The 19,703-nt window shown below is 47.5% G+C and overlaps 1 protein-coding gene across 7 annotated transcripts; it reads right to left on the bottom strand.

Annotated features, from left to right (window-relative positions):
- Nucleotides 1-37: 37 nt before the first annotated feature.
- On the bottom strand, nt 38-18,890 carry DUSP14 (dual specificity phosphatase 14). Of its 7 annotated transcripts, none has more exons than XM_077447361.1 (3): nt 18,870-18,888; nt 14,003-14,084; nt 38-3,445 (listed from the first exon to the last, which is right to left on the bottom strand). In XM_077447361.1, exon 3 carries the CDS (start codon nt 3,358-3,360, stop codon nt 2,701-2,703), a length of 660 nt encoding a protein of 219 aa, XP_077303487.1. In that variant the 5' UTR covers nt 3,361-3,445; nt 14,003-14,084; nt 18,870-18,888; the 3' UTR covers nt 38-2,700. The 7 variants fall into 7 exon arrangements, with proteins under 7 accessions (XP_077303487.1, XP_077303486.1, XP_077303484.1 ...); XM_077447360.1 differs by lacking the exon at nt 18,870-18,888 and adding an exon at nt 18,711-18,729; XM_077447358.1 differs by lacking the exon at nt 18,870-18,888 and adding an exon at nt 16,539-18,694.
- Nucleotides 18,891-19,703: the final 813 nt, after the last annotated feature.

Raw genomic sequence — 19,703 nt, forward strand, 5'->3', positions numbered from 1 at the left:
ATAAGTATCCTATTCTGAGCTATGTGGCACTCTGATATTGTTTTTTTTTTTTCTATATAATATAATTTTTTTTATATATATATTTTTTTTTAAGTAAATTTCACAATCTAAAATGTTTTACACTAAAAAATAAAGAAAAGCAAAAGGGCGTAGTCACAGGAAAGCCACCCACACGCCATTATTCCCTGACAGAATGGTGCCGGAGCGCCCTCGTCACAAGTTTACACCAGTGAGAAGTAACTTATCTAGCGGTTATTGTTGTTGAATGGTTGTTGATCTGCTACTGGGGGGGGGGGGGGGGAGGTGTAATTATTGGTCCATACAGCTATCCATTGGGTCTATCCAGTATCCAGTGGTCAGAGAGAAGAGGAAAGTGTCGAGTGTCCTTTAAAGAAAAGCTGTCATGAGATAAAAAATAAGGGTCTTCTCTTGCTGGGCTACGCATGAAAATGCTAGTTGCCTGGTTTTGCTGGTGATTTCCCCCTCCTTTCAATAAGTTGAATCGGTGACCTAAAACAAGCCTGGGGATTATACACTGTTCTGCTGTTTGCTGCCTGGTTTGTACTGAATCTGGCATCCCTTGCTGCCTGGTTTGTTCTGAATCTGGCATCCCTTGCTGCCTGGTTTGTTCTGAGTCTAACTTGAATGGTCTTGAAGATAGAGATGGTTTCTAGATCAGTCTCCAAACTGTGGCCTAGGGGGCAAATGTGGCCCTTTGAATGTTTTTTGTCTGGCCCTTGGGGCTCTGTTCCTCCCACTGACACCACCAATTGCCCATAATTGCTGACCCCCCCCCCAACAATATAAAGAACTATTCCTCCCACTGACACCAACAATGGCGCGTAATTATTGCCATGGTGTTCTCCCAAGAACACCAAAAATGGGCCATTAGTCCTCCCACTGACACCACTGATATAAAGAACTAGCAATTGGCCATAATACTGACTCCAACAATATAAACTATTCCTTCTACTGACAAACGATGGCACGTAATTACTGACGCCAATAAATGAAGCATTATTCCTCCCATTGGCACCAATGATGGGGCACGGTTCCTCCCACTGACACCAAGTGGCCAGAATTGCTGCAACCAACAATATAAAAACTATACCTCCCAATGATGGTTTGCTCCCACACTAGGACAATCTCTACTCCCACTGGCCACATTTTGCCGGGTTTATTTGCACCCACCCCAGAGCCTGAAGGACTGAAAACTGTCCCTTTTTGTTTAGAAAGTTTGCAGACCCCCTGTTGTAGACCAGTGTTTCTCAACCACTGTTCCGTGGTGCCCTTGAGACCCAGTTTGACCTGGATCAGAAATGCTTGAAGGGACTATAATCGGAGGGGGGGGGGGGGGGGGTTATTATGTATAGGAGGGACTGACGTGAGTGGTTGATTCTGATGGCCAAGGTGGTTGTGTGCATTGTCTTAGGCTAGGTTGGTAACATTATGCTTTTCACAATTTAGACTGGGGTGTCTTGAGATTCTGCATACTATTAAAGGGTACCATGACTAAAAAAAGTTAAGAAATTCTGCTCTAGACCAGTGATCTCTAAACTGTGGAGTTTGCTTGCCTTTACCAGGCCCTTAGGGAACGATCTCCCACTGACACCACCAACAGGGGCATTTTTTTTTTTTCCTGCTACTAACACCAATGGGACACCATTTCCCACACAGATGATGGGGCATTGTTTACTCCTCCTACCCCCTCTAAAGTCTTAAGTACAGTAAAGTGGCCCCTTGTTTAGAGACTCCTGCTCTAGACTATGAACACTCGGAAGCATGCCACCTAGAAGGGCGTAGTCAGAGGTCTACCTCCATAATTAAGCTAGTCGGAGCGAGGAGGGTCTAGCCAGGCCTTTTGTGGTCCCTGTTTATGCCAAAGTGTTATCAGTTTCTTCCATTGAAGCATTTTCAGAAGCCCACTTATTTCTTTCATGACAGGTCTCCATTAACAGAGAGGTCTCCACCTGCAATGTTAGCTTCAGTATTGGTAAGTGTGGCTGCTGCTTATACAGGGAAAGGAGCATTTAAGCCAGTATGGTTGTTGAGGATGCTGTTGCCTGATGCCCAGCCAACAAGTTGGCCTTTTTTCTGTGGATGTTCTAGTTGGGCTGGGTCCACAAACTGCTCTTTTTGCCTGCCAAGTGGCTCAACCGGTTGATCTCCGGCTCTCCCCTTCACAAAACTGGTAAGTGTGAGGAGCTGCCATATTATTGATGGTTAGTTAGCCTAGTTGGAGAACAGCAACATGCAGTTTATTTTAGTACCTGCTCTATCAACCAATGGCTATACTATGGTCATCAGGGAGAAGGGTCTTTGATGACCAGCCTGACCTGAGAACATACCGGCAGAGAGAGAGACACCTTGCGGCCAAGCCAATGGGACTCTCTCTGGAGATACAATGTCATTGGTGAAGGCAGGGGTAGGCAAAAAAGGCTTAGGTATGTCAGCAGGAGGGGAGCACAAAAACGGAAGAACCTGCAACCTATCCTGCTGAAGTAGTTCACAGCTCATATGTGGGGGGGTGTGCACTTTGACCTCTGCACCTTGGGTGTGAAGGGGCCTGCTCCCGTCATTAGGTGCAGGAGAGATTGTCTGCCTTATACCAATACTGAAACTAATGCTATAGATGGAGGACCTCTTTAGATAGTTATATGCACCAGCCAAAGTCTAGTCTTTGAGAAAAGAGGTCATCTTTTATCTGAAACCCCATACGGGGATGAGATTACGAGTTTCTCTCTCGTATATATCGGGTATAAGTCCTAGTGGTGATGGCACCAATCGTACAGTGTTCTTGCCAAACAACTTCTTCTCATACTGGATCAACTGCTGCCAAAATCCAGCGTTCGGCCGTACCACGGGCCGCCTGGTCTTGACCCATTGGTGGGCATCTAGAAGAGACAGGCGGTGATACTTCATCAGGTAGGCGATGCAGAGGGTGGCCGAACGGCTTACCCCTGCCACGCAGTGCACCAGAGTCCTGCCATTCCTCTTTCCATTTTGATGAATCCTGTCCGCCACAGAGTCAAAGTACAGCGCCAACGGAGCGTGTGGTAGATCGGGCACCGGCACTTTTATGTAGTCGACGTCTGGCCAGTTGGAGTTGGGGATCTCGAGGGTGGCGTTGACGATACAGGTGACATTGCGGGAGTAGACCAGCTGGCGACTGCCTGCGGCGTTACCGCTCGAGAGGTACAGGCAGGGGCTGATCTGGGCGATACTGCTCAAGCTGGACAGTCCGCTGCTAGAAGTCCCGCCCACTGGGGTGGGTTTGCTGGAGATCGCCGGGGGAGGCGGAGCAGAGCGGCGCAGTAGCCGGTGGCTGCGAAAATTCATGGTGGGCAGCTGTAGGGGCATATAGAGGGGATCTTTGTATGACTGAGAGCAAGCTGACGGTCCGACTTCTTTTCTTCCGTTTCGTTCAGCAGTCACTTTCTGCAACCTACAGGAGACAACAACAAACACTAATGTAATGACACAAGTAGTCAAAGACGTGAGCCACATAATGACCTTAACAGAACTACATTAAAAAGCACATTTAACATTTTTATACAGTAACCTGACAAAAGTCACGTCGACTTGCCCTGCCCTTCTCGATTGTGCATAGTATAAGAAATGTGTTACATTCTCAAAATTCTGACTACGTGTCCCTGCCCCGCCTTAATAACTTAAAGCGCATCTCCACCTGCCCAGCCTGGGCGTCAATTCTGAGATCGTGTTGCATCTGCACAATGACTGCTAATCCTTTGCTGATTGCACGAGGTGGAGCAGTGACATCACAACAACAGAAGTGCTATGTTGTATGGCCCAGCCTATGCTCAGAAGTACAGCATGCCGTGTGTGCGCTATGGTATACAGTTATTAAAGGGAAGTCGTGTTGCCCCATTTTATATTTTGTGTCCAGGCCTATAAGTGTTTTGGGATGGGATGCTGAGATTTATGGTTTCACAGAACCAGTTGTCTAGTCCAATGTTTTTCAACTCCAGTCCTCAAGGCAAACCAACAGGTCATGTTTTCAGGTTTTCCTTTATTTTGCACAGGTGATTTGATCAGTTTCACTGCCTTAGTAGTTACCACCGCTGTTTCATCTGAGGGAAATCCTGAAAACATGACCTGATGGGGCGCCTTGAGGGCTGGAGTTGAGAAACACTGGTCTAGTCTCTGGTTTGATGCAAGGATTTCTACAAGGGGGAAATAAGCTTGCTGTAGCCGTCCAGGGTCACTGGGTGTGTACGAGGCTAGCGGTCAGGAATGTGATGGATGGCTGGAGCCAGAAAGGCGAGACAACAGGACTATATTCATCTTGTGCCAGTATGTGAAGGATGACCGGCTGTGCTCTGTGAACCAGTCAACCATGTTTATTGACGTCTTCTCAGCAGGTGGTGGGACATGTCGTCATGGAAAAAGCTGAGGGGGATGATATTGTATCATCATAACCCAGTATGGTGACAATTCACAAAGGCCTTCGGAAATCAGACCATCTTGTACCACTTTCAATCTAAATCCCAATCCCCCATCCATAACCCTCCAAGCTCCCAGTATTCTTTCAACCTACCCTTATAACTACTTAAAACTTTAATCTAACAAAAATCAAGGGACTCTTGTTACATATAAAAATTATACAGAAACCATGGGAACATAGTACTTTGTCCATGGTACCTAGAAGTGCATGAGCTGGCACCATCGTTAGTAAAGGGGCCTGTCTGTTGGGGAAAAAATTCTGCAAGCAAAGAAACGGGTCATCGTCCAACGAGGGGCATGCCAACAGCTAAAGGTGTAATCAGCGAGGATACAGATTGCATTTTTTAAATCAAAAGTTTCAAGATTAGCCTTCTGTTAGGGCAGCTTTTACTCGTCAAGTCCGAGACCTTTATCCAGAGCTGCCATGGCTTGACTGCTGGTTGCCAAGTATGGGGTACCATCCAATACTGCCCCAAAACCAGCACTGGTTTCCAGACTCAGGACGAGATGGGTCTCACTCTTGGTTTGATCAACTTTCCTAGCAGACTCTAATTGTAAATTTTAAAATAAACCCCATTGACTTGTTTTTTTCCAACCTAAATTTAGAAGAGAACTAAAAGGAAAAATTATTTTATTATTTTTCCCCATTTTGGCTAGAGCAAGGGAGGGTTATAACCGTCAGATTTTTTTTTTTTCCCCCCGTCATCTGTGTTCCAGTGTGGAGATTTCTTCATCACTTCCTGTCCCACCGCCAAACAGGAAGTGAGCAGAAATGCCTACAAAGCAAGGGAATTCCAAGGAGATTGTCCCCACTGGAATATTTTCCCTCTATTACTTTTCTGGGGACAACCCAAAATTTAGGTTTTACTTTTGATAATGGTAAACTGGACAAATAGAGAGGCTGAATCTTCCTAACGGGTGCACAGACAGCAATGAAAACCTGACAATAGTTCTAATCCATCTCCACTCGATCCAAAACTAAAAAGTAGTTCTACCTTAAAGCGGGAGTCCGCTTTTAAAATAGTGACACTTACCTGTCCAGCGCGCCCGCGATGTCGGCACCCGAAGCCGATCTGTAGATCGTCTCTCGGGTGCTGCCACCGCCATCTTGGGTATGGGAATCAGGAAATGGAGCCGTTCGGCTTCATTTCCCGGTTCCCTACTGCGCATGCGCGAGTTGCGCTGCGCAATAAGGACGGTCCCCACTGCCTCTGGGATCTGTGTGTTTCCCAGCAGGCAGCGGGGCACTTGCGGAAAGGGGCGTAATCTACGCCCCTTTCCGCAGAGAGCTATCCCGGAAGTGGGTGCAGATACCTGTACTGTACAGGTACCTGCACCCCCCTCCCCCTGAAAGGTGCCAATTGTGGCGCCGGAGGGGGGGGGAGGGTTCCAATGAGCGGAAGGTCCACTTTAGGGTGGACCTCCGCTTTAACTGTGACTTGGCCTAAAAAGCCCCTAGGGTAGCACTGCTGGATGGCACCTGGTGCTGCCTACAGGAACCAGTGTTGGTTCTCAAATCAATCACTGTGCTACACCCCCTTGGGCCTTAGAAACTGGCCACACACAACAAGGCCTCAAGTTCACTCCAAGCTGAGATTAAAGCCCAACTGAAATTTAATCGAAATCAGCCAACTCCATTCCAGGTGTATCAAAACGGATGGCTTCCAAAGTCTAATGCCCCGTACACGCGATCAGAAATTCTGCCAGCAAAAGTCTGATGTGAGCTTGTGGTCGGAAATTCCGACTGTGTGTACGCTCCATCGGACTTTTGCTGGCGGAATTTCCACCAGCAAAAGATTGATAGCAGGTTCTCTATTTTTCAGATAGAAAAAGTTCTGATCGGCAATTACAATCGTCTGTAGCAATTCCGACGTGCAAAATTCCAACACATGCTCGGAAGCATTGAACTTAATTTTCTCGGCTTGTCGTAGTGTTGTACGTCACCACATTCTTGACAGTCGAAAGTTCAGAGAACTTTTGTGTGACCGTGTGTATGCAAGCCAAGCTTGAGCGGAATTCCTTTAGAAAAACCATCCAAGATTTTTCTGACGGAAAATCCGATCGTGTGTACGTGGCATTACAGTTTGTTCTCTTCAGAAAGCAGCCACAGCCTGCGTAGAAAAGCCTGTCCCTTTCCAGTACTCTTGCTCTCTGTGTGGAAGCAGTAGTCTCCATTCAGAGGTCCAATACACCCTCTACTGTAGTCTCTTGACTAGGGTTCCTGGGGGTCTCTTATACAAATAGCAAATTAATCTCCACCCTATACAATGATCGCCAATGTAAGGATGGTAAGTCTACACTGACCACTAATATTAGAGGTCTTCACAATTTTTACCACCTGTGTCATTACTGATTTCATTTTAAGATTATTAATGAAAATGTTTGTGTTGCATAGAGCAGGTGAGTGTAAAAACAATTCGCTTTGGTTGTCAAATATGATAGGTACGCTGCATTCTGTAATGTAAAACTCTTTACAACTTATGGATCATGCCTATATAGCAGTGATGGCGAACCTTGGCACCCCAGATGTTTTGGAACTACATTTCCCATGATGCTAATGCACTCTGCGGTGTAGTGGAGCATCATGGGAAATGTAGTTCCAAAACATCTGGGGTGCCAAGGTTCGCCAACTCATTTTTGGCAGGGGTTCCCGAGACCTGAAAATGTTTTCAAGGGTTTATTTAGGGGAAAAAAAAAAGTTTAAGAAAGGAGGCTGATCTGCTGGGTCAGACTTGGAGGTCTACAATCAGCAAAGCTCACGCTCCCTGCTGATTGCATAGCTGCAGCTTTGACTCGGCGGGGGGGGGGGGGGGGGGGGGGCGAGTCGGGGTTTTGCCATAATGTGCAAGTATAAGCAGCATATTTGTACATTATATCAGACTTACCTGCCAGTACCCCCTCTAGCTACGAAGGCGCGGCTCAGAGTACAAACAGAATAAACATTGCTCGCAGCTAAGGCGGACCCTTCTCCTCTGCAATAGAAGACTAGCCTAGCAATGTTTTTTTCCACTGTAATACTACAGCATGCAACAATTTACACAAGTGATCTCTTCCAACCTTGTTGTAACAGATTGGTGAAAGCCCATTTCTGTCCCAGTATGACTGTGCCCCTTTGTACAAAGCCAGCTCCAAAAAGACATGTGTTTGGTGTGGAGGACCACAAGTGGCCTCCAGAGCCACGACAGCAACCCTACTGAACATCTTTGGAATTAATTGGATCGCCGATTGTGTGCCAGGTCTTCACATTCAACATCAGTACTGGACCTCATAAATAGGCACAAATTCCTACAGATACCTTTGAGCCCTTGTACACACGATCGGACATTCTGACGACCAAATCCGTTGGATTTTGTTCGAAACTGTTGCATACACACGGTCGGACAAAGTTGTTGGAAAATCCGATTGTACATAACGTGATGACGTTATTTCGTTACGACGGGACTACATTCAGGCTAGTAGCCAATAGCTTTGGTCTAGGAATTTGATCTGAGCAGGCGTGGCACTTTGTCCGTCGGAGTAGGCTACACATGATCGGAGTATGTCCAATCGGAGCATTTTGGTGGCAAATTTTACCGGCAAGTTGGAAAAGTTGGTCAGTCGGATATTCCGACGGAAACAGTCCGATGGAAACCACACACAGTTGGAATATCCGACAAAACGGTCCGATAGGGCACATTCCGTCGGAATCTCCGACACGTGTGTACAAGGGCTTAGACTATTAAGCTCTTCCAAACCTTGTAGTAACAGCTTGGTGAAGGCCCAATTCTGTTCTGGCATGACTGCGCCCCGTGTATAAAGCCAGCTCTACAATTTGAGAAGTTTGGTGTGGAGCACCTCAAGAGCCCTGTTCTCAACCCTACTGAACACCTTTGGTATGAACTGACACAGTTTGTTGAGTTTAGTTTGGAGAACCACAAGTGGCCTCAAGAGCCATGAGTTTGGTATGGAGGACCTCAAGCGCACTGACACCATCCCTACTGAACAAATCTGGGATAGAATGGATTGTGAGCCTGGTCTTCTCATTCAACATCAGTACCCGACCTCCCCAATGGGCAGAAATTCCCACAGATACACTCCCAAAGATATATTTTAGACTACTGTGCTCTTCCACGCTTGTGGTAACAGTTTGGTGAAGGCCTTTTTTTGTCCTGGCATGACTGTACCCCTGTGTATAAAGCCAGCTCCATAGACATGGTTTGGGGAGTTTGGTGTGGAGGACCTCAAGGGCCCCAACCTCAACCCTACTGAACACCTTTGGGCCAAGTTGAATTGTGAGCCAGATCTTCTCATTCAACATCAGTACCCGACCTCACAAATGGGAACAAGTTTCCACAGACACACCCCAATATCTCGTAGAAAGCCTTCCCTGAAAAGTGGAGGCCGTTATAGCCACAAAGGGTGGGGGGCTCCACATTGAGGGTCATGGTTTTGGAATAAGATGCCCAACCAGCTCATGCAGTTGTGATGGTTGGCAGTCCACAGACTTCTGGGCATATAGTATAACAAAAGTAATAATAATGGTGCTGGTATGGAAGATTATATTACGGGGGGTTACCAGGAACATGGCATGACAGGTCTGTAACTATGGCTATGAATACGGCACCATGACGGTACTAAAAGTCCCCAGGGAGTTGGGAGGTCATGGGGCCACATCCTGAAGAGTGAGGGGTCAGCAGCTTTATTCGGAGATTGAATGGCGGTAAAGGCACACTTTGCATCGGTCAGTGAGGTACAATGTACAACTGACTCATCCGGTGAATAGCAGAGCGGCGGAGAGCCGATATGTGTGGGAGGGACGAGTGGGTGGCACCTCTTGTATCTGACTCACTGTCACTATACAGAGAGATGGCACCGGTCTCCGGAGCACGTGGATGACACTCCACATGTATACGGATTCTGGGTACGGTATAATATTTGTACTATAGCAAGTACTGCTACATCTTATCATGTGAATGGATCAGGAACGCACAAGTAACGCTGCCGCTCCGTTCTCTGATCCCACAAGTCAGAGAAAAATTACCTAAATCGGACCTTCAGCCTTTCCTTCAGTCTTGCACAGTTGTACCGGCTCCTTTCCTGGATTGAAATAGCTCACTCCGATTTCACTGCACACTGTGAGCTTCTCACAATGTGTATTAGAAGCTGCAGCAACTCAGATAGAGCCCCATTTCCTGGCTGGAGGACATCCAGCATCATCTAGCGCAGAAGTCTTCAAACTTTCTAAACAAAAAGGGACAGTTTACTGTCTTCCAGACTTTAGGGGGGCCGGACTGTGACCAGTGGGAGTAGAAAATGTCCCATCATTGGTTTTAGTGGAAGGAATATTACCCTATTGTTGATAACAGTGGGAGAAAAAACACCCCATCATTGGTGCCAACAGGAGGACCAGTGCCCCATCATTGGTGCCAACGGAAGGAACAGCACCCCAACATTGGTGCCAATGGGAGGAACAGCGCCCCATCATTGGTGCCAACGGGAGGAACAGTGCTCCATCATTGGTGCCAATGGGATTAACAGCGCTCCATCATTGGTGCCAATGGGATTAACAGCGCCCCATCATTGGTATCAGTGGGAGGCATAGCGCCCCATCATTGGTATCAGTGGGAGGCATAGCGCCCCATCATTGGTATCAGTGGGAGGCATAGCGCCCCATCATTGGTATCAGTGGGAGGCATAGCGCCCCATCATTGGTATCAGTGGGAGGCATAGCGCCCCATCATTGGTATCAGTGGGAGGCATAGCGCCCCATCATTGGTATCAGTGGGAGGCATAGCGCCCCATCATTGGTATCAGTGGGAGGCATAGCGCCCCATCATTGGTGTCAGTGGGAGGAATAGTGCCCCATCATTGGGAGGCATAGCGCTCCATCATTGGTGTCAGTGGGAGGAATAGTGCCCCATCATTGGTGTCAGTGGGAGGAATAGTGCCCCATCATTGGTGTCAGTGGGAGGAATAGTGCCCCATCATTGGTTTGCTTTTGCTGATGGAATAGTGGCGCAACCAAAAGGCCACATCCTGCCCCAGGGCCGTCGTTTGGGGACCACTGATCTGGCGCTTTCCTCCTCAGTCTGTCCCTGGCCCATCCCTTTTATTCATTGGATTTTAGGTATTTCAATCATGGAGGCCCAGCATCACATGTGGTCATTACCTATGTAAACGCAGCCTGCCTCGAAAACACCCCTTCTCCAGACTGACGCCCACCCATCAAGATATTTATATTTGCATAACTCCTCCAAAGTGCCAGCCCACTGCTTGCATCAGGGCTGAGGGTTCCTAAAAGGAGTACTGAGGATTCTCTGTACAGCACCCTGCTGGCCCCTCCCACCAGCTAAGATCTGCCTGCATTGCATAGAGAAGCACAGAGACCCAGTGATGAAAATCACTGGGACTAAAATAAGGGATGCTTTTACCTTGAAGTCTAAAAATAAAAAAAAAAACACATAATGCTAACAACCAATACACTGTGCTAGAGCAGTGTGTCCACATTTCCCACTGTAGCAAGAAATGTACCTTCACTCCTTCAGGCCCAACAGTACAATGCATAGAATGTACAATTGTGTTTTCCTGGAAATACCAGAGCCGGCCCATGGCAGGGTGCAGCAGCGTCTGTAAAGTAGTACAGCACCAAACTACCCAGAAATTCCTGATCTCGCCGTGGCCCCTGGCTGTCATCTGATCTCGCCGTGGCCCCTGGCTGTCATCTGATCTCGCCGGGCCTGTACAGAGCTGTATAGGACAGACAGGACTGCACATGAATCCCTGACACCGTGGAGCAGATTCAGCAGAAAATTGGGCGGTGTCATGCTGTATCAATAAAACAAGAAGCATTATTAGCTCTGCTTTATATAACACCACTGTATGCCATAGCGCAGTACAGTAGAGTATACAGTAAGCATACGTAGATCGGTGTATGGATGCTGCTGGTCCGAGTTTACAATCGAATCTAATAAATCAGAATAGTCCTTATCAAATTCTGTCCAATACCTAAAACAGACTGACATAGCACCTCCGTATGCCATGGCGTAGTCCTGTAGGATATACAGTAAAGTGTACACAGATGGGTGTGAGGGTGCTGCCAGCCCTAGCTCACAATCCGGTCTGATGAATTCTAATACTCCTTTTATCTCATGCAGTCCAATATTTATTACAGCCTAATATAGCACCACTGTATTCTATAGTGCAGTACAGTAGGGGTATACTGTAGGCACACATAGATGGGTGTAGCTGCCCCCCCAGCTTGCACACTAGTCAATGCATTTAGCACTCCTTATCGAATACGGATATCCTTATCTATTGTTCTCTACTTATCTAATACAGTCCAAACTCTACCAGCCTAATATAGCACCACCATATTCTATAGTGCAGTACAGTAGGGGTATACTGTAGGTGCACATTGATGAGTGTAAGGGTGCTGCCAGCCCCAGCTTACACACTAGTCTAATAAATTCTGATAATCCTTTTCTAATGCAATGCAATATCTGTTACAGACTGACATAGCACCACCATATACTATAGTGCAGTACCATAGGGTTAACACTAAGCGCACATACAGTAGATGGGTACAAGGGTGATGCCAGTCCCAGCTTACAATCTAATCTAATTAATTCTAATACTCTTTATCTAATGTAGTGCCATACCTATTACAGCATGATATAGCACCACTGTATTCCATAGAGCAGTACAGTAGGGTATACACTAAGCCCTACATAGCACCACTATTCCATAGCGCAGTATTGTAGGTGTAGGGTATACACTAAGCCCTACATAGCACCACCATATTCCATAGAGCAGTACAGTAGGTTATACTGTAGGTGCACTAAGATGGGTGTAAGGGAGTTGCTAGCCCCAGTTTACATACCAGTCAATGGATTCTAGCACTCCTTATATAATACAGCCCCATAACTCTTACAGCCTGGCATAGCACCACTGTTATCCATAGCGTAGTACAGTAGGGGTATACTGTAGGTGCAGATAGATGGGTGCAAGGGGGTTGCTAACCCCCCTGGCTTACATACCAGTCAATGCATTTAGCATTCCTTATCTAATACAGATATCCTTATCTCTTATCTATTGTTATCTCCTTATCTAATACAGTCCAAACTCTATACTAGCCTAATATAGCACCACCTTTCTCCATAGCACAGTACAGAGTAGGGTATACTGTAGGCGCACATATATGGGTGTAGCTGTCCCTGGCTTACACACCAGTCAATGCATTTAGAACTCCTTACCTAATACAGATATAACCTTTTCTCTCATCTCTCCTTATCTAATATAGATATCTATTGTTATCTTCTTATCTAATACAGTCTATGATATAGCACCACCTTACTCCATAGTGCAGTACAGTAGAGGTATAAAGCAGGCACACATTGATGGGTGTAAGAGTTGCTGTCTCCAGCTTACACAGCAGTCAATGCATTCTAACATTCCTGATCTAAATACAGTCTCGTACCTCTTTCAGCCTGATATAGCACCACCGTTATCCATAGCGTTGTACAGTAGGGGTATACTGTAGGCACACATAGATGGCTGTAAGGAAGTTGCTGTCTCCAGTTTACACAGCAATACATTTAGAACTCCTTATCCCATACAGATATCCTTCTCTGTTATTGAATACCTCTTACAGCCTGATAAAGCACAACCATAGTCCATAGCGCAGTACAGTAGGGGGTATACTGTAGGTGCACATAGATGGGTGTAACGGAGTTGCTGTCCCCCCAGCTTGCACACAAGTCAATGCATTTAGAATTTCTGATCTAGTACAGATATCTTTTTTCGCTTATCTATCCTCATCTCCTTATCAAATACCCATTGCATCCTTTTATAGCACCTCCTTAGTCCATAGCTCTGTACAGTAGTGGGTATACTGTAGGTGCACATAGATGGGTGTAACAGAGTTGCTGTCCCCCCGGCTTGCACACAAGTCAATGCATTTAGAACTTCTGATCTAGTACAGATATCTTCTTTTGCTTATCTATCCTCATCTCCTTATCCAATACCCATCGCATCCTGTTATAGCACCACCTTAGTCCATAGCGCAGTACAGTAGGATCTACTGAAAGTGTACACAGATCACTTTTAGGGTGCCGCCAGCCCCAGCCTACAATCACCTGTATTGTATTCTAGCGCTCCTTCTCCAACGCACCCTATCCTTGATCACAAGCGCGCCGGTTAATCCGCATTCCCCGCCGCTCAGGACCGTGCGCACGTGTCCGGCACCCCTGCCCCGCCGCACGCTCTCGGAAACCGGATCGGGGGGCGTCACCGCGAAATCACGGGAGCGTGGAACTTTTTTTTTTTTTTACGAGCACGCTGCATAAAGACCTTCCACGAAATCTGCCAACGAATATGACGAGCCGGGTAACTGAGAAGAAAGAGGTGACCACCCCCCACCCCACATCCCCTCCTGAGTGTTATAATAATTAAATCGATAGAGATCGCAGCGGGGTTGTACGCCGGCGTGCGGATCAGGGGGGAGAGAGCGGGCTCCAGCGTGCCTCGTACACCCTTGTACGGGAAGGAAAAGGCGGCTTACCTTTGTGGTAGCGTCTCATGTCGTGTGACAGTCCCCGGGTAGAGCGTGCGTGGCTCTGCTCCTCCAGCTTTATGTGACGGCTCTGCAGAGAAGATGATGCAGGGTGTGAGGGGGGCGTGTGATAGGCAGACACATACATACACACACTGCCCCCTCACTGCTATACATATTCATACCACAAGCTGCTCCTTCCGTTAACCCATCACTGGCCGCAGCCCCGCTACACCCACCCCCCCCCTCTTCCCGCAGAGCAATGCATGCAGGACAACACCGCTGCACCTTTTGTCTTAAAGCGTCTACCGCCCCCCATCTCCTGCAGAGCATCGCAGCCTGTGCTCAGAAAAGCCTCTTCACCTGATAACCCGACCAGACCGCCGCCATGCCATTACCTTTTATCAGACGCTTGTTCGTGGACAAGCGCAAAAGCAGCGACCACCTTCTAGTTAAAAGCTTATGAACTAATGCAGCGCCTCCTGCAATGTCTGCAGCGCTTGCTTTTGCTTCCCCCCCCCACCCCTCCTTCCTCCGCAAAACGTCTATAATCCTCCCCCCTGCAGAGCGTTACATCTGCCGGGCGGCGCTCTTCCGGCCGACGTCATGGGCCTCCGCGTCGCACGAGGGGTTAAGGTGTTAACGTCGATGACATCACTCGAGAGACGCCGCTCGTCCAATCGGCGGAGCCGGACGTCAGATTATTTGCGTTTCCATGGCAACTAAGCCCCCCCCGACGGGTCATTTTAGCCAAGATGAAAATGGAAATCAGCGTGAAGCAGTGGTGGTGGTGGGGGGGTGTAATCAGATAATGAGGCGCGATGTATCATCGTCTGTAATGGAATGGCGGGGAGGACGCCCCTCTGATAGAATTTTTTTTTTTTTTTTTTTTAGAGGGATCCTCATTCAGAATAAAGTAGAATTATGTCTTTTTTTTTTTTTTGGAAGTGAATGAATGGGGAAGGTGGAGGGTTTGAAATGGAGGTCCTCTGTGCCACAGCGGCAAATCAGATTGAAGCGGCACCTTTTTTGGCATTTTGCGATGTGGGAATTCGGCCGGTTGACCAGTTAGGGGTGCTGAGGCGTATAACAGACGCCATGTCGTGCGGCATTGTAAAACAAAAAGGGTCTCTCGATAAAAGTTTAGGAACCAATCACATTGCTGAAACATAAGAGAAGCCATTTTGTTCCTGGACAGATAAACAAAATGGTTTCCGGGTAAAATAACACAAAGCCAGTCTAGGAGGGTTGCTACCCGGCCAATAAAAAAAATGGGACTTCTTGCCAAGGTTGTTGATAAGAAAGACATCGGAAAAAGTGATAACTGTAGTCACCAATGATTCATCAACAAAATGGCTTCCCACTGGTGTAGTAGGAAGGACATCCCCAAAGATATCAATATTGAAGCATAAAAGAAGCCAATTTGGATTTCCAGTAAAAATGTTTCCAATCTGTCCACCCACAGGAGGCCACCATGGTAAAACCGTGGCTAGTCCATCAATTCATGAGAGACAGGAAACGATACTGAAGTGTGTAGATCTTTCCATCCACAGGAGGCCACCATGGTGAAGCCATGGCAAGCCCATTGATTCATGAAGGACAGGAGACATTACTGAGGTGTGTAGATCTTTCCACCCACAGGAGGCCACCATGGTGAAGCCATGGCAAGCCCATTGTTTCATGAAGGACAGGAGACAATACTGAGGTGTGTAGATCTTTCCACCCACAGGAGGCCACCATGGTGAAGCCATGACCAGCCCATTGATTCATGAGGGACAGGAGACATTACTGAGGTGTGTAGATCTTTCCTCTTTCCACCCACAGGAGGCCATCATGGTGAAGCCATGGCCAGCTCATTCATTCATGAGGGACAGGTGACATCACCGAGGTGTGAAAATCTGTCCACACACAGGAAATAACCATGGTAAAGACATGGCTAGCCCATCGATTCACGAGGGACTGGAGACACCACTGAGGTGTGTAAATCTGTCCACACATAACGGGCAACCATAGAGAAGCCATGGTCAGCCCATAGATTTTTGAAGAACAGAGGACACCACTGAGGCTTGTAGATCTGTCCACATGCAAGGGGCCACCACAGTGAAGCCATGGCCAGCCCATTGAGTAATGAGGGACAGGGGACATTATGTAGGCATGTAGATCTGTCCACAAGCAGGAGGCGACCATAGTGAAGCCATGGTCAGCCCACCAATTCATGAGGGAAAGGGGACATCAATGAGGTGTGTAGAGCTGTCCACATGCAGGTAGCAACCATGGTAAAGCCTTGGTCAGCCCATCGATTCATGAGGAACAGGGGACATCACTGAGGTATGTAGGTCTAGCCACTCACAAGAGGGCACCATGGTGAAGCCATGGCCAACCTATCAATTCTTGATTGGTTGCTGAATTCTACAGAGACCCCCCCCCCCCCCCCCCACCACACACACACACTGGTATAGAAGAGGTACATCTGAAAAATCCAATGGTCTGTATGGGATAAAGCAGTTGTCATCAAAGCTTGGCATCAAATTAAGTCTCCACTTACCTACACGGGTTGGCTCTACGCTCATGCCCGAAATGCCGAAATCCAGTTTAAAGTGGAACTCCAGCCAAAAGTGTTCTTTTGGTTTTGGATAGAGTGCTATCTGTGTCACTTCCTGTCAAGTATCAACAAGACAGAAAATGGAGGACAGCTGTCACCAGGTGTAACAGTCACAGGTGTACATAGCAGGCACCTATACCCACTGTTCTAGATGGTTACCTGCCCAGGTGTGACAGTCACAGGTATACATACCAGGCACCTATACCCACTGTTCTAGATGGTTACCTGCCCATGTGTGTACATACCAGGTATATACTTGCTGTTCTACAAAGGTTGCCTGGCCAGGTGTACATACCAGGCACCTACACCCCCTGTTCTAGATAGGATATCTGTCCAGGTGTAATGATCACAGGTGTACATAGCAGTTACCCAAGTAAACCCACTGTTCTATTTAGGTTATCTGCCCAAGTGTACCGATAACAGGTATACACACCAGGTACCTATACCCACTATTCTAGATAGGTCACCTCCACAAGAGTACTGATCACAGGTGTACATACCAGGTATATATATATCCCCCGTTTTAGATTGGTTACCTGCCCAGGTGTAACGGTCACAGGTGTACATAGCAGTCACCCAAGTAAACCCACTGTTCTAGAGAGATTATATGTCTATGTGTATTGATGACAGGTGTACACACCAGGTACCCACTATTCTTGCTAGGTCACCTCCTCAGGTGTACTGATCACAGGTTTAGATAAAAGACACCTGTGCCCACTTTTCTAGATAAGTTACCTGCCCATGTGTAATGATCACATGCATAATAGACACCTATACCCGCTGCTCTACATAGGTTACCTGTGCAGATGTACTGACCATATGTGAACATACCAGGCACCTATACCCCCTGTTCTAGGTAAGTCACCTGACCGGGTGTAATGGTCACAGGTATACATATATGTAGACCTATATGTACATAGGTCTACATAGGTTATCTGCCCAGGTGTACCCAGCAGGTACCTATACCCATTATTCTAGATAAGTCACCTCCCCAGGTGTACTGATCACAGGTGTGCATACCATACACATATACCCCCTGATTTAGATAGGTCATCTGCCCAGGTTTACATATCAGTTGCCCCAGTATACCCACTGTTCTAAAAAGGTTACCTGCCCAGATGCACATACCAGGCACTTATAACCACTGTTCTACTTAGGTTACCTGCCCAGGTGTACATATCAAACACCTATACTCACTGTTCTACACAGGTTACCTGCCCAGGTGTACACAGCAGGAACCTATACCCATTATTCCAGATAGGTCACCTCCCCAGGTGTACCGATCACAGGTGTACATACCAGGTGCCTATACCCCCTGATTTAGATAGGTCACCTGCCCAGGTGTAACAGTCACAGGTGTACATATCAGTTACCCCAATATACCCATGGTTCTAGCAAGGTTACCTGCTCAGGTGTACACATCAGGCACTTACACCCCCTTCTAGCATAGGTTACCTGCCCAGGTGTACTGATCATAGGTATACATATCAGACACCTACACTCCCTGTTCTACATAGGTTACCTGTCCAGGTGTACACAGCAGGTACATATGCCCATTATTCTAGATAGGTCACCTCCCCAGGTGTACTGATAAATGGTATACATACACCTATACCCCCTGTCCTCCCCAGGTGTACTGATCACAGGTGTACATACCAGGCGCCTATACCCCCTGATTTAGATAGGTCACCTGCCCAGGTGTAACAGTCACAGGTGTACATATCAGTTACCCCAATATACCCATGGTTCTAGCAAGGTTACCTGCCCAGGTGTACCAGTCACAGGTATACATAGCAGTTACCCCAATATACCCATGGTTGTAGAAAGGTTACCTGCTCAGGTGTACACATCAGGCACCGACACCCCCTGTTCTACTTAGGTTACCTGTCCAGATGTACTGATCACAGGTGTACATGCCAGCCACCTACACCCCCTGTTCTAGTATAGGTTACCTGCCCAGGTGTACACAGCAGGTACATATGCCTATTATTCTATATAGGTAACCTCCCCAAGTGATCTGATAAATGGTATACATACACCTATACCCCCTGTCCTCCCCAGGTGTACTGATCCCAGGTACACATCCCAGTCACCCCAACATTCTAGAGGTGTCACCTGTCCAGGTGTTCTGATCCCAGGTGTATCGTTGCCCTGCAGAGCCCCATCTGCCTCTGTACCCCGTACATGCCCCTCCCCCAGTCTCTCCCTCTATATTACCCCTTGGCAGGTGCAAAGCGAGTGTCAGCGGTATGACACGCCCCTCCTCTCTGTTACCTGCTGGGAGGGCGTCGGTCCCGCACACAAATGGTTAACCTCACGTGTCCGCTGCTCGGCCAATCACTGGCGGAGAGGCTGCACACACCCCCTCTGATCACCGCCCGCCCTGACGGCGTGATTACGTTGTCATATCGGTTGCCAGGGCAACGAGGTGTCAGTGTGTGCGAGGGAGAGACTTTCTCCTAGACATCATTAAATGTATAAATATAATCCAGTGTGTGTGTGCCCCCCACCCACTACACTGTACTGCTCTCTGAGGACTTTCGATATCATTGGGGTGACCATATGTGTGATTTATGATTAAAGCTCCCCATACATCATACAATCTGGTTGTACAATCTCTATACAATCTCCTTTAGATTGACCAAAACGATGACAGTACTATACACTCCATGCAATTAATGTCAAATCCGGCAGATAGCAACGCATTTCTGCATGGAAAGGCCGCGGTATGGGGGGTCTACACCTGCTGAATCGCAGCAAATATCCCCCTTCAGTACCACCGTTTGATGCAATCTATTGAAGTGAATGGGGCCCGTGCCAAAACCATAAAGGCACTAACTGTGTCCATCTAAAAAGCCCATTCACAGATATCCAGGATGCGATCGTGTCCCCTTGCTGCTCTGCGGAAAGAGATTCACTGCAGATCGCTTTTCACAGACAGCCGCAAATGTAAGCAAGCTCTAAGGGAGGCTTATCACCTCTGTGAGACCCCGTTTGATAGTAGGCCATTTGGAATTGCGAGCTGAAGCTCTGCGATTCTGCCCACAATTCCAAATCGCAGCAAAAGGTGCGACACGTGTTTGGGTGCCATTCAGGGGGCGGCCCATC

This window comes from Lithobates pipiens, unplaced genomic scaffold (genome assembly GCF_037356315.1).
Source record: "Lithobates pipiens isolate NorthernLeopardFrog02 unplaced genomic scaffold, aLitPip1_a1.2 Scaffold_22, whole genome shotgun sequence".
NCBI lineage: Eukaryota > Metazoa > Chordata > Amphibia > Anura > Ranidae > Lithobates > Lithobates pipiens.